This window comes from Aulonocara stuartgranti (genome assembly GCF_965226115.1).
Source record: "Aulonocara stuartgranti genome assembly, chromosome: 6".
NCBI lineage: Eukaryota > Metazoa > Chordata > Actinopteri > Cichliformes > Cichlidae > Aulonocara > Aulonocara stuartgranti.
The window spans coordinates 1,432,501-1,445,000 of record NC_138944.1 but is presented as its reverse complement, the minus strand read 5'-3'; the positions used below and the strand labels follow the sequence as shown (position 1 = coordinate 1,445,000).

At 52.2% G+C, this 12,500-nt stretch overlaps 1 protein-coding gene across 7 annotated transcripts in view; it reads left to right on the top strand.

Annotated features, from left to right (window-relative positions):
• LOC309707952 (uncharacterized protein) overlaps positions 1 to 12,500 on the top strand; it is a 58,300-nt gene that overhangs the window by 36,842 nt on the left and 8,958 nt on the right. For all 7 annotated transcript variants that reach the window (XM_082535566.1, XM_082535569.1, XM_082535568.1 and 4 more), the window contains 3 exons: positions 7,008 to 7,132; positions 7,308 to 7,661; positions 12,229 to 12,295. In XM_082535566.1, coding sequence (XP_082391692.1) covers positions 7,008 to 7,132; positions 7,308 to 7,661; positions 12,229 to 12,295 — 546 coding nt within the window. The remainder of the gene's footprint in view (positions 1 to 7,007; positions 7,133 to 7,307; positions 7,662 to 12,228; positions 12,296 to 12,500) is intronic.

Sequence of the window (12,500 nt, the reverse complement as noted above, 5' to 3'; positions counted from 1 at the left end):
GCTGGTCTGTCTCGTGCCGTTAGAGGAGCACTGATGTTTCGGGGCTGTAAGGTTTTATGGCTGGTTTGCAGTTTGTCAACCAGCCACATGTTGTGCGCACTCACTCTGCACAAAGATGAAATCTGTCAAACACGCCTGTGAATGAAAATGTGCACAGGTGATTTTTAGGAGGTGGGCGTCCTGTAATCTGTGTGAGTGGAGGTAAACCAGATGTTGGAGAAAGTTCACAGCTGTGTGTCAGGATCTGTTAAATAACCTCAGCCTGTCTGTCAGCTGATGGCGGCGTCCACACTTGGATGCAAACTAAATAAAAGTGGATTCAATAGTGAGCAGAGAGGCTCTCAGGGAACATGGCTGCTTGGTTTTAGTTTTCGCCGTCGGTGGTTTTTGTGGGGACCTGAGTTTCCTCTGAGCCGGCTTCCTCTGTGTTCACTAACCTGGGTCAGGCGTGAGCATCAGCGCAGTTTAACCCAGCTGCAGGTTCTGAGCGCGCTCACAGGAGCAAAGGACAAACGGCGGTCTGATGATTCAGCTGTTGACATTCAGAAGTGTGTCGTGTCCTCTTTGTTCCTCAAGTTCAAGTTCTCCGTCACGTTCTTCACATCTTCAGCTTCTTTCGGTCGTTTAGGAAACGCTCAGACAGATTTGGCTAAAACAAAGACGCCTTTCACAAAGTGTCTGAAAGGCGCCAATATGGCGTGTGTGTGTGTGTGTGTGTGTGTGTGTGTGTGTGTGGGTGTGGACGGGTATTAACATCTTTGTGGGGACCAAAATCCTGGTCCCCACAGCATTGAAGGCATTTTTGAGCCTCAAACTGTGGTTTTATTGTCATGGTTACAGTTATGGTTCGGGTAATGAGATGTCCCCACAAGGATATAAATACGTGTGTGTGTGGGGTCTCCACAGTGTTTCTTCTGTCATCACGTCTGACCTCGACGAGGTTCATGTGTGGCACGACAGAGACCAGAGGAGTCATGAGGGAGGAGGGATTATTCAGACCCGCTGACTCCTCCTCCTCCTCCCCTCCTCCTCCCGCAGCATCCCTCCCCCCCTGTGTGTGTGTGTGTGTGTGTGGATGCTTGTCTTTGTTTGTGTGTACATTCTGGTGACACGCCTCTGTGGTGATGGGGGGGCATCGCCGTGTGCTCAGCAGCTGAGGAGTAATCGTCACCAGGATACGCTCGCTCTCTCTCTCACACACATGCACGAGTATCTCGCCCGTTTCTCTCTCTCTCTCCATCCGTGGTTGATTCGCCGTGACCTCGGCGACGGTGAAGCTCGCTGCTATTTTTGGCGCCATTTTCTTCCCGTGCTGGCTGCGGTGCAGGAGCCGCTCTGCTTCACTCCTTTTATTTCATGTGTTCGTGTCGCGGCGGCGGCTCTGTGGCTTTGATGAAGGCCGGATGGCGGCTTAGCGTGCGTCCTCGTCCCTGGACCGAGCGCAGGATCTGATTTTAAAATGCGGCGTCTTGTTTTTCCTCGTGGCTTTCACGCAGATGCAGGCTACAAATCCCAGCAGCAGTAACCAGATTCTGTTTTTGGAGGATTTTTTGTTTTTGAAATTTAAAGAAAAGGAGGATTTCCTCCCGTCCGCTAAAGAAGAAGTGGGTCAGTGTGACCTGCCGCTCAGGACACGTTGAGACGAGGAGAAGAACTCAAAGTGCAGAAAAGGACTGAGTCCGACGGAGGCGCCTCGCACCGAACCATGTTGTGGTCTCCCAGACTGTCGCTGTCCAACTTCCACGTGAAGCTGACGGCTAAAGGACTTTTCCGAAACCTCCAGCTGCTGTCGGGATGCAGGAAGAACACCGTGGTCTTCCACGCAGGTCTGGATCAGTCTCCGTCCCCCGTGTCCTCCCCACATCCACCTCCATCAGCAGCTTCACCCCGTTAGCTGCTTACATCCCTCCATGTGCTCCACACACCTTCCTTCATCCACCATAGATGCACATGGCAGGGTGGGGCTGGAGCCACCACACCCAAACAGAGGAGCTAATGAGCTGCTTTAATCCTGCAGCCACCCAAAATAAAAGCCCCATCTCTGTAACTGTTTGCCTTTCAAAATAAAACTCATTTTCACCCCCCTCCTCCTCTTCCTCCTCCTCCTCCTCCTCCTCTCCTGTCTTTGTGTGAAGCTCTAATCTTTACTCGTGTGATGGCAGATCAGCCTCAAAGGCCACTTCACCCCCTCCTCCCTCCTCAGCCCCTCCTGTGTTCCTGCACGGCGTCGGCAGCCATTGTTGCCTCCGTGTCTCCTCCTGTGGAGGCTTTCAGCTCGGCTTGCAGCTGCAGTCGCACACGGCTGTGCGTGCGGAGCTTTCAGTTCCAGCGTTGCGGCATGGCGTGATGAATAGCCGTGGCTCCTTTTAGCCCCGATACCCACGCCTGACGGGGCACGGCCACGTGATTCACACACAAACCCGAAATAGCCCAGGACACATCTGGCTTTTACTTATTCAGCCATTAAAAGGCTGCACTGTGTTTGTGCAGGCTGCAGCAGAGCCTGCGCTCGCTCTTAATGTGCCTCCTTTTCTGAAGAGGAGCTGCACGCTGCCAGGGTCTGTGTGTCCGTGCAGCAGGGGAGCTTTTCAAGTCCGTGCTGCATAAAAGCAAAAATCCCTGATGATGCTGCGAATAACCGTCAGCATTCATGCTAGCAGCGCTCGGTGTCGTTCAGCTCTGTACCTCGACTGACCACGAGAGACGTCGAGCTGAATACGTGAACGCGACAGTGAAGCTGGTTCAGCCTCTGATGCGTCACATGCACAAACTTTAAACATGCACAAAGTCAAAAAACACCAGGAAGACTTTGTTGGATGAGCTGTTAGCCCTAAAAATGCAAGTGCAGATGTGCAGGCTGTGGTGCGGGTGCACAGTGTTCGGTGGAATCGGTGGAGAACTCAGTACATGAGCGGCTGTTAGCTGGGTGGAGGTGAGAGTGGAGGTGCTGCAGTAATGTGCATCTTAGGAATAATGTCCCAAATACACAGCTTCCACCTCCAGATGTGGATATTTTATATTGAACCAAAGAGGTTGTTTTTCGTGTCCAGCAGGGGGCGACTCCTGTGGTTTGGGAACAGTTCCCAGCTTCTTTGCTCGGTGACCTCAGTTGACCTGATGAGTTTGTGCTCTGTCGTAGTTTTCACGTCCCTTTGTAGAAAGCGAAAGGTCGCAGGTTTAATTCTAGGTGGAGACACGGATCCTCTTTGGGATTGGATGAGTAACGGTGGGACCTGTGGCGCCCCCTGGTGGTGAGGAAGCAGTGTTTGGGTCCATCTCCTGCATACAGTCTGTAGTCCAGCAGTGTTTCTGTGGTCCTGTGTAGAATTCAGGCACATTTAGTTTAAGTCTGACAATAGGCTTTTTTTATGGGGGGGTTACCGTGGTTACCGTGGGTGTGTGTAAACCACGCTCAAAGCAGCAAAGTTCTAAATATCAGAGCCCATCATCAGCGGTTTGAGAGCAGCTAGCTCGTCGGAGATGTTTCGTGTGAAGGAGCAGTTTTTATGTTAGGATGTGATTATTTCACATCACCTGTGGGCCGGTCCACTCAGGCTCAGGAGAGGTGAGCCCTGGTTGGTTGTTTTTGCTCGGTGTGAAGAAGCTGGCGCACGTTTCTGAAGTTTGACTGCTCGGCTTGTCGTGGGTTCCTGAGAGTCTCGTCAGGCTTACTCTGCGTACTCGTCTGTGCTGTGTGCTTTGGCTCGACGGGTCGTTAATCCCTTCATCGTCTCTGATTGTTGGCATTAATGTGGATCGTGCGGTTTGGCCCATGTTCATGTCCTTCTGTAAATATTGGGCTCCGCCTCTCTGACCATCCATCTGAGCTCGGCGGCACGTGTTTGGCGGCAGCGTGTTTTCAGTCTGAGCTCCACAGACCCACTTCCCTGCTGCTCTGCCCCAAAATGTAGGTCAGAGCAGGCTTTAGTCAGCGAGCGCGCGCCCGTGTACGCCGCACAGCGGTTCAGCTGAGGCCGGCCGCTCGTGCGAGCCTTAATCCGATGCAGAGGCCGCTGGTTTCCCAGATGTGGCGGCAGACGAGGATGTGAGAGGATGTTGTCAGGCTCGTTTCAGGCCGCGGCACACAAGTGGCCGATGAAGAGTCTGCTTGGACTCAGTCGTGCAGTTTGATTGGAAACGTTAATTTTTGTGTTTCTGTTAGGAGATGAAAAACGATGAAACCTGAAAAGCATTAATAATAAATTATTATTGCTGAGACGTGTTTGAGCAGCTTGGTCCTGTCTGTGGGCTGAGAGGGCCTCCTGCAGCATTTAATGTATTTCTGGCAGACTCTGCTCCTCTGGCTAACCAGAGGGTGGGAGTGTGTGATGAAGAGGTGATTTGACAGTCTCTTCCTCCTCCTCCTCAGCTCTGTGGAGCCGCACAGAGCTGCAGGACTGAGCTGACCTTCCGAATGAGCGGGAATAACAAGCAAAGGCATCGAGCTTTGTGCCACGTTCATTACAGAGCCTGAGGAAAACGCTGAGAGTAAAGAGCTGCTGTGGTCCTGTCTCAGTGCACGACGACTCCTCCTCTCTGAAGAGGAGTCGTCGTGATGTCCTGAATGTCCAGCAGCCTCTGTGGTGCTGACGTTGACCAGCGTGCAGCAGTGTGAGCAGCGATGATCGTTCAGTTTGAGTTTATTCATAACGCACGTTTTTACATTCGAACATTTAGTGCGTGCGTGCGTGCGTGCGTGCGTGCGTGCGTGCGTGGTGATGTCATCAGCCTGCTTTTACATCCTCGGGGCGATGGAGTGGGACAAATATGAAAGTTGTTGCTAGGAAACCAGGGGGTCTAATTTGGATGTAAATATATCAGATGGTGGACGCGTGCACCTCGTGACACGCTCTGCACGGTTGTTTCCATGGTAACAGGTGTGCGTGCACTTGTTGGATCATGTGTTGACTTTGAAGGGAAGCTGGTTTCATTCAGAGTTCAACCTCTCAGCACCTGGTGTTTTTGCCTCAGAGTAATCTGATTACATCGGAATAAGGATGGTTGCAGTTGGTATCCTTCGTCGTCCCGCACACGCTCAGTTGAGGCGGCTCATTAAAGATGGACCAGATCTGCTCTGTGACCTGCTGATAATTAGACTTTGGGCTCTGCAGAGGGCACATGCAGGAACTTTGACCGTCAGCGCTGTACTCTGATTACTTCAGAGTGAAGACGACTGTTGGTGGATTTTCACAGCTCGGCCCGAAGCCTCCGCTCCTCCCACACATCCCTTTTATTCCTGCTCCTGAGCTTCATCCCTGCGCTGCTTCTCTGACTGTTCTTCATAAACAGACCGCCCTGCTGAGGGCTCACGAGACTCACAGATAATGAGGCTGACGTGACGCTCGAGTGTGAGCTTCTACAGTTTACAGCGTCGCAGCGTTTCAGACACTCAAATTGAATTCGGGGTGCAGAAAGTGCATTTGTTCGCTGCGTGTTCGCAGCGGATTCTCGTGACTCAGCAGGGCTCGTCGCTGTGCTCGGTGTCTGTGATGTGCATGCTAACCGTGTGGTTTCTCTCTCAGTCTGGGCTCAGCGGCTCTGCATGCCTGCCCGGCACACTCCAGGTACAAACCCCTCACCGCAGCACTCGCACAGCACACTCCAGGTACAAACCCCTCACCGCAGCACTCGCACAGGTCACCACACACGAGCCACATGAAACAGCAAAGTCCTCAGGAATGTCTGCAGGATGCATGCATCAGCGTCTCAGGACTTTTCTCCTGTTACACTGCAGTATCGAGCAGTTGCTATAGAAAAAAACTTGGTTATATACTGCACTGTTTAAAGTAAGGAGAGGCTAAACACACTGTGTGTGTGCGCGTGTGTGTGTGTGTGTGTGTGTGTGTGTGTGTGTGTGTGCGCGCGTGTGTGTGTGTGTGTGTGTGTGTGTGCGTGTGTGTGTGTGTGTGTGCGCACCCTTCGGGGACTTTGTACAGTTTGAGTTCATCCTCGTTTGGTCATATTCCTGTGATTGTGTAAAGCGCTTTACAAATACAGGCCATTTACAGCCGACTAGCCTCACTCTAAAGCAACGGCATTACTCTGAAATGATTAATAAAGTAAAACAGCACCAGGCTACAAAGTTCTTACAGCTCAGAGGAAAAAATCAAGTCTCTCTTAATAATTTATATATTTTTATTTTTATTGAAAGGCAAAGATTCAGACGGCCTTTCTTGTGTGAACCCTCTGACTCTGTGACCTCGCCGTTAGATCGAGGTCGTGATTGGTCGGCAGGCGCTGGTTTGTGCAGGTGGCACAGTTCCACCTGAGGTTACCTGTAGCATAAACATCTGTGTGTCAGTGAAGCAGATGTGCCTGCACACAGCGATTAAACCTTCTGCTCCGCCAACGCTGAAAAACAGGAGCTGTGTTTGTCACGTGGGAGGTGTGCTCGCCTCCGCTATGAGGCGGAGCTGAAACGACTCGCCGAGAGGCCGGAGTCTGAGATTGAACGCCGGATCTGTTCTGGTGACGGTCCAGCTGACTTCAGCGATGCCCTGCTCAGAGGCTGCCACCAGAGGGCAGCATCTTTAAGGAAGTGCTGTCAGGGCCTGTCAGCGCAGACCTGACGGGCTTTCAAAGTTTGACGTGTGAGAGATCCAGATGTTCAGATGAGTCGCTACAGAAAACACCTGTCGGCCGATCGCTCTCACTGAATAGTGGCGAGGCGTCGGGCATCTCGCACAGAAGCTTCATCTGCAGTCAGAGAGGGAAGGAGAGCGAGCGCGCTGAGAGCAGACGAGTGTCGATCGCTCGCTCTAATTGCTTTGGTCTTGTAATGCAGCCCTTAATGCACATCCACACACACACACACACACACACACACACACTCTCCCATGATGCATTGGTTTCAGCAGCAGGGCGTGTGTGTTTCTGTGTGTGTGATTGTCGTCAGCCTGCTGTGTGTGTAACTTGAGTGCGAGCAGTGTTTGTGCGTCCGTGTGTGGACACCATGCTGAATGTCGCACCCGCCGCCCGCACACTAAGAGGTCGTCGCTCTCTTGCAGTGGATAAAAACAACAAGCCGCGGGAGGTGCCGGGGAAAACGCCATCGCACACCGGCAGCAGCTCGCAGACGGCAGCATCCACCGGAGGAAACAACCAGAACCTGCAGCTGCCTCCGCCCGACCTGGTACGTGTGACACGAGCAGCGGCGTCAGGGTTGCTTCTGTTTGACGCATCAGCAGCTGAGACCACTCCTCGTCCTCTCGCACGATGAGCTGCGTTTGACTCTAGAACCAGTGAACGTGTTGTTAGCGTGTTGTTAGCGTGTTTGTAATCTCACTGTTTTCCTCCCGTTTGTGTAGATACCAGATGACGTGAATGCTAACGCACCAGTGGCACCAGTTCCTCCAGTGCCTGCCACTAACGCCACCAATACTGCCACGTCAGGAACCGCCGGACCCTCGACTCTCGGTTTGAAAGCGAGAACCGGGCCACGATCCGGCCCCAGAGCCGGGTCTCGCCTTCAGGGCGCGTCCAGAGCTGGCAGCCATGGAGGCGCGGTGGCGTCGGACGGGACGAACGGCATCAAACAGAACCAGAGCAAAGAGCAGGCAGAGAAGAAGAACCAGGCCATCGCTCAGCTGAGGAAGCTGCTCGTGCAAGGGAACAAAAGAGTGGAGGCTCTGGCTACAGTCATCCAGCATCTCTTCACGGAGGTACAGTCACACCTGCATTTACACAGCAGTGACGCCACCTGCTGGTCGGTTTAGACCTCAACAAACCCACATGCATCAGTTATGAAGCAGTTTATCCCCCGCACAGCGTAGCAGAGGGCGACGTGGTCCTCACAGACCAAACTGTTTGTTTGAGACTGACTCACTGCTGCCTCTGCTGGACGCTGCAGGAACTGCTGCGGTTGTTTCTTTACGACACTGCATGCTCACAGTTGGAGAGCGCTGCCCCTCGTCAGGCTTCTGGAAGCACTCAGAACAAAGGGGGCTTTAGAAGGACAGGACTTGTTTCCTGTCACATGTTACTGGCGGTGATGTCGTTTGTGAAAGTCTGAAGAGCTGATGGCGTCTTTTAACTGTGCGCACTCTTTGATTTGTTAACTGCAGCACAGCTGAAGCGAGGCTGTGATTTTGTTATGAGGCGTCAGATTCTCTTCGAGCTCTTCAAAGGCACCACAGGAATATTTGCATGCAGGTGTCACACAGGTAACGGACTCGTTAGCGTGTTTCAGGTCAGGAGGGGGCTTTAGCGCCTCGTGTGATGGGGGCGGGTCCTGCTGCGTGGATGTGTTTGCACATGTGAGCGCAGCGTGGCTTCACGAGGTGAACGGCCCATCCCGTCCCTCGCCTCGGGCAGAGCAGGGCGTCACAGCCTGTAATTACAGGTCACTCAGCAGCGAGCGGTGACGTCGCCCTGCTGATATTTAAGGTGCTGCTGGAGATACTCGCAGAGGAGGAGGAGGGGGCGGAGCAATGGCTGTTTTTAGAAGGAGGCAGCAGGGAGAGACTCGCCACGCCCAGCTGTCATTAAGAACAGCACATGATGCAATGGAAAGATCCTGCTCACACGCTCCTGCTGGTGTGTGTGTGTGTGTGTGTGTGTGTGTGTGTGTGTGTGTGTGTGCGTGCGTGTGTGCGCGCCTGTTGTAAGTGCAGTGCTTGCCTCAGGCTGAGGTATGGAGTGGATGCTGAACTTCCTTCGGTCCCGATCACACCGCGCACGTCCAAGCATGCAAACCCCCTCAGAGGACTCGGAGTCGGCGTGTCAGCCAATAAAAATATAATCATGACTGAATGATTCCAGTTTGAGATGCGTGCAGCAGTGATGTCACTGACCCCTGAACGCAGACGCGCTGAAGGCGGTTATTAAACATTTCAGTGTTGCCTCTGAGTCTCGGCGAGCCTCGTCTCCTGCCGCTCGGCGCTCACAGGTGACGTCGCTGTCCAACGTGGCTTCACAGCACCGTAAAAATCGAAACAGGAGAAACGATCATTTATTCCTGTTTCCGTTCAGTAGTAAAATAAAGAGCCGTCGTCCCGTTTCAGCTGTCCTGTCATCCACACACAGCAGCCACGCCCACGCCTTTTAACCATTACTTCCTGGTACGCGTTGATGTTGGTGGACGCTGATGCACGAATTGAGGAAAACGTGAAACTTTTACATAAACGGTGCAAATGTCTGTGTTCGTGTTACAAAGTCTTCACCCTGAAGGATTCTGTGAGTGTCTGCGAGGATTTATTTTATTTATTTATTTAGGACAGTGCATGTTAATGAACATACATGTAAAAAAAAAAAATTACATGAATGTAAACATGCCAGATTATAGCCGAAGGCTAATTTCCATCTGTTGTCCTTAAACATAAAAAATAGACATAATAATTCATAACAATTCATCATTCATTCATAATAAAAACTCCATCACCAAACTTGCACATACACACCATTCTGTTCCCAAATAAAACATTAAAACTAGACAACTCATACATGAAGGCTGCTGATTGGCTCAGACCAGCTCCAGGATGCGTCCGTCAGAGTCCAGGATGTGGACGGTGTGTTCAGTAAACACTGTGTGTTTGCAGACGGCCGAGCGCAGCCTACAGAGGCCTTCATGTCTCTGCTCGCTGTCGTGACTCTTTGTGTTGAACCTTTGTTGTTCTCTGTGCGGCCGTGTTGTGTTCGGGAGCCGAGCACTAATGCCGTTAATTAGACACCCGGGGGGTCGAGAGGCGCTCGTAGCTCTGCTTGTTTTCCTCGCCTGTACATTTTCTAACTTGACTGTACTGTTGCACTGATCCGAGAGCTCGGCCTGATGAAGCACAGCTGTCCTAAAGTTTCAAGCTGAAGCTGTTGTTGGCCTGGAGTGTCTGCGGAGCGAGCGGCTCATAAAACCTGTTATCAGCAGGAAAACCTGCACACGAACGAGAGCGCGCTTACATAACCCCGTCAGATTTTTGTGTTGGAGCATAAACTGCTCCGGGCTCCTGTCTGCCTGGGATATTGATTAGATGGGAGGTGCTGGTGAAAGGGGGAGTCATGGGTGGAGGAGGGGGAGGAGCAGGAATGCAGCAGCTGCAGCTGAAGCCCTGAAGCTGTGTGTTTGTTATCTGAAGCATGAATGCCGGCACTATCTTATCTGCCTGCACACTTGAAAGGTGACTGCTGAATATAAACAGAGCACTTAACGCCAAGCCCCCCCCCCACGCCGCGGGGGGAGGCGGAGCCGTTTGAGCTGCACTGGAAAAGCGTGTGTGTGAAAGCACGCCATCCACGGTTACTGACGGTAAACAAAACTAGACTCCCGACTGAAGCCGGGGGGGCGGGGTCTAACTAACTCTGTTAGAAGCTTCTTTTGCGTCGCTGCTGTTTGACAGATTTTTATTGTGTTTTTATTTTAAAATGTCAAAATATTAGTTTTTAAAATCCTCGTTCGGTCACATGGTGCGATGGGCTTTTATTGTGACGCCAGGAGGAACCGTCTGTGTGTGGACGGTTTGTGGGGTCTGATAAAAGACACAGACTGTATATAAAAGATGTCATGGCCGTCACACGGGCGTCTCTATGACACCGGGTCAGACTGAGGCTACAAACTTCAGTCACAGGCTTAAAGCACAGAAGAGTCGCCCCCTGCTGGCCGTGCAGGTCTAAGGCATTTTCACGTTGCCATCTTTTTATACAGTCTGTGCTAAAACCTCCCGAGCGTAAGTGTTTTGGTCTTTGTGCACTGAGTGCGTTTCATGTCGGCTGCTGTAGAAACCAGAATCGGTTTTATAGCCACTGAAACTGGACTAATTAGTCTTTCTTTAGAGCTTCATGGTTTTTAAAATATGTCCCAGCTCTGCGGGAAACTCCCAGATAAATGTAACGCAAAGTTTATACGGAGGAAAAATGTGAAGCTGAAGACAAAGAGAGGCGTGATTTAAACGCCGATGCTCCGGTCCGGTGAGTTAACGACTGATAGAGCAGGAGAGAAAGGCAGATAAGATTAAAGATATGAAAAGAGGAGGGCGGTGCAGAAATAACTCGCATTCCTCCATCAGACGGGAGGAGGAGAAACAGATGGAGGGGGGAGGAGGTCTGTGGTGGACAGGTAGAGTGTGGGAGGAGCAGAGGGGGAGGGCAGAGAGTTTGCTCTGTAGTAGTTTGTGACAGAGGGAGAGGAAGGACGCCGGACGGAGAGCAGCGTGGCAGCTTTGTATGAGGGCGTCTGTGGTTACTGAGAGATGGGGGCGGCGGAGAGCAGAGCCCACGGCGAGCTCAGCAGAGCCCACGGCGAGCTCAGCAGAGCCCACGCCAAACCGGACAGGATCCCCTCTCATCGCCGCAAGAAGAAACGCAAGGTGTGTGTTTGTTTCCACAGCTCGTCGCTGCGCTGTGTCAGAGCCGGGGTTGGAAACCGAGCGGGTCGCCTCATCTTCCACATTCTTTGTCCGCTCGAGTCGTCCGCTGCTTTCAGCCGGATCGTTTAGAAACGTGACCGACGTCTGAGTTTGTTGCTGTTCCTCGCCTGCTTTCGTTGCCTCTGTTTCCTCACGTCGCTGACACGCATGCAGCAGATGGTCTTTATGCTGCGTGTGTTTACAGGCAGCAGCACAGCTGCAGACGTCCTGCTGCTGCTCCACCCCTCACACTGCTCCATCAGGAGTGTGTGTGTGTGTGTGTGTGTGTGTGTGTGTGTGGGGCAGTGTTGTGAGACTTCAGGCCGTCTGTAACTTTGATTTTCCCTTCTTTGGACAAAAATGATCAGTGAGTGTGGAAGAAAGCTATGGTGGCAGCAGCAACAGCCTGAGCCGTCCACAGGAAAACAAAAGAGAATTCCTGAGCCGCTCCTTCTATTCACGTCTTTATTAATAGAGAAATATTTGTTGAGTTAAATCAGAGTTGCATCCAAAACACGAACCATAAAAACGACTCGTGCCGCGAGCCTGGCGTCCGACCGCGCTGCTGCGAAGGCGTTTGGCAACTGTTTCCTCATGAGGTGATGCTGGAGGCGCTTTGGCGCTAAGGCAGCCCGCGGGCGTCCTTCATGTGTGACAACAGTCTGTATTTTAATATTTGTTGTGGGTCGCCTGAGCACACGCTCACAGTGAAGGACATCCTGCCCATCTGAGCCCAGCTGCTCTGCGGTGAAGGTGTTTGTGAGCAGGGCTGCATTAGCACAGCTGAGTGTTTCCTGTCTGACGGTCTGACTCAGCTTTCGTTAGATTTAAACAGTTATGAACTGACAGCTTCGCCGTGCCACAGGAGCTCATGTCAGTCTTCTTCTCTCTGCAGCGTGAGGAGACCCTGAAGCAGAAGAAGGAGCTGTCGCAGGAGCTGGCCAACCTCCGGGACGAGCTGGGTAAGAACGTCCGGCCTTCTCACACCGCCTTTTTGTTTGTCCTTCTCCCTCTGTCCCATCCATTTGCATACAACGCACACTCGTACGAACCTTATCAAGGACGGGACAACTGCCATTCAAAGCGGCGCTGTAACGCCGGTGCAGCTGCTGCTTGTTCTTAGGAAGAAAAGAGATGCTTCCACGCAGGCTGTAACCTGTCGGCACG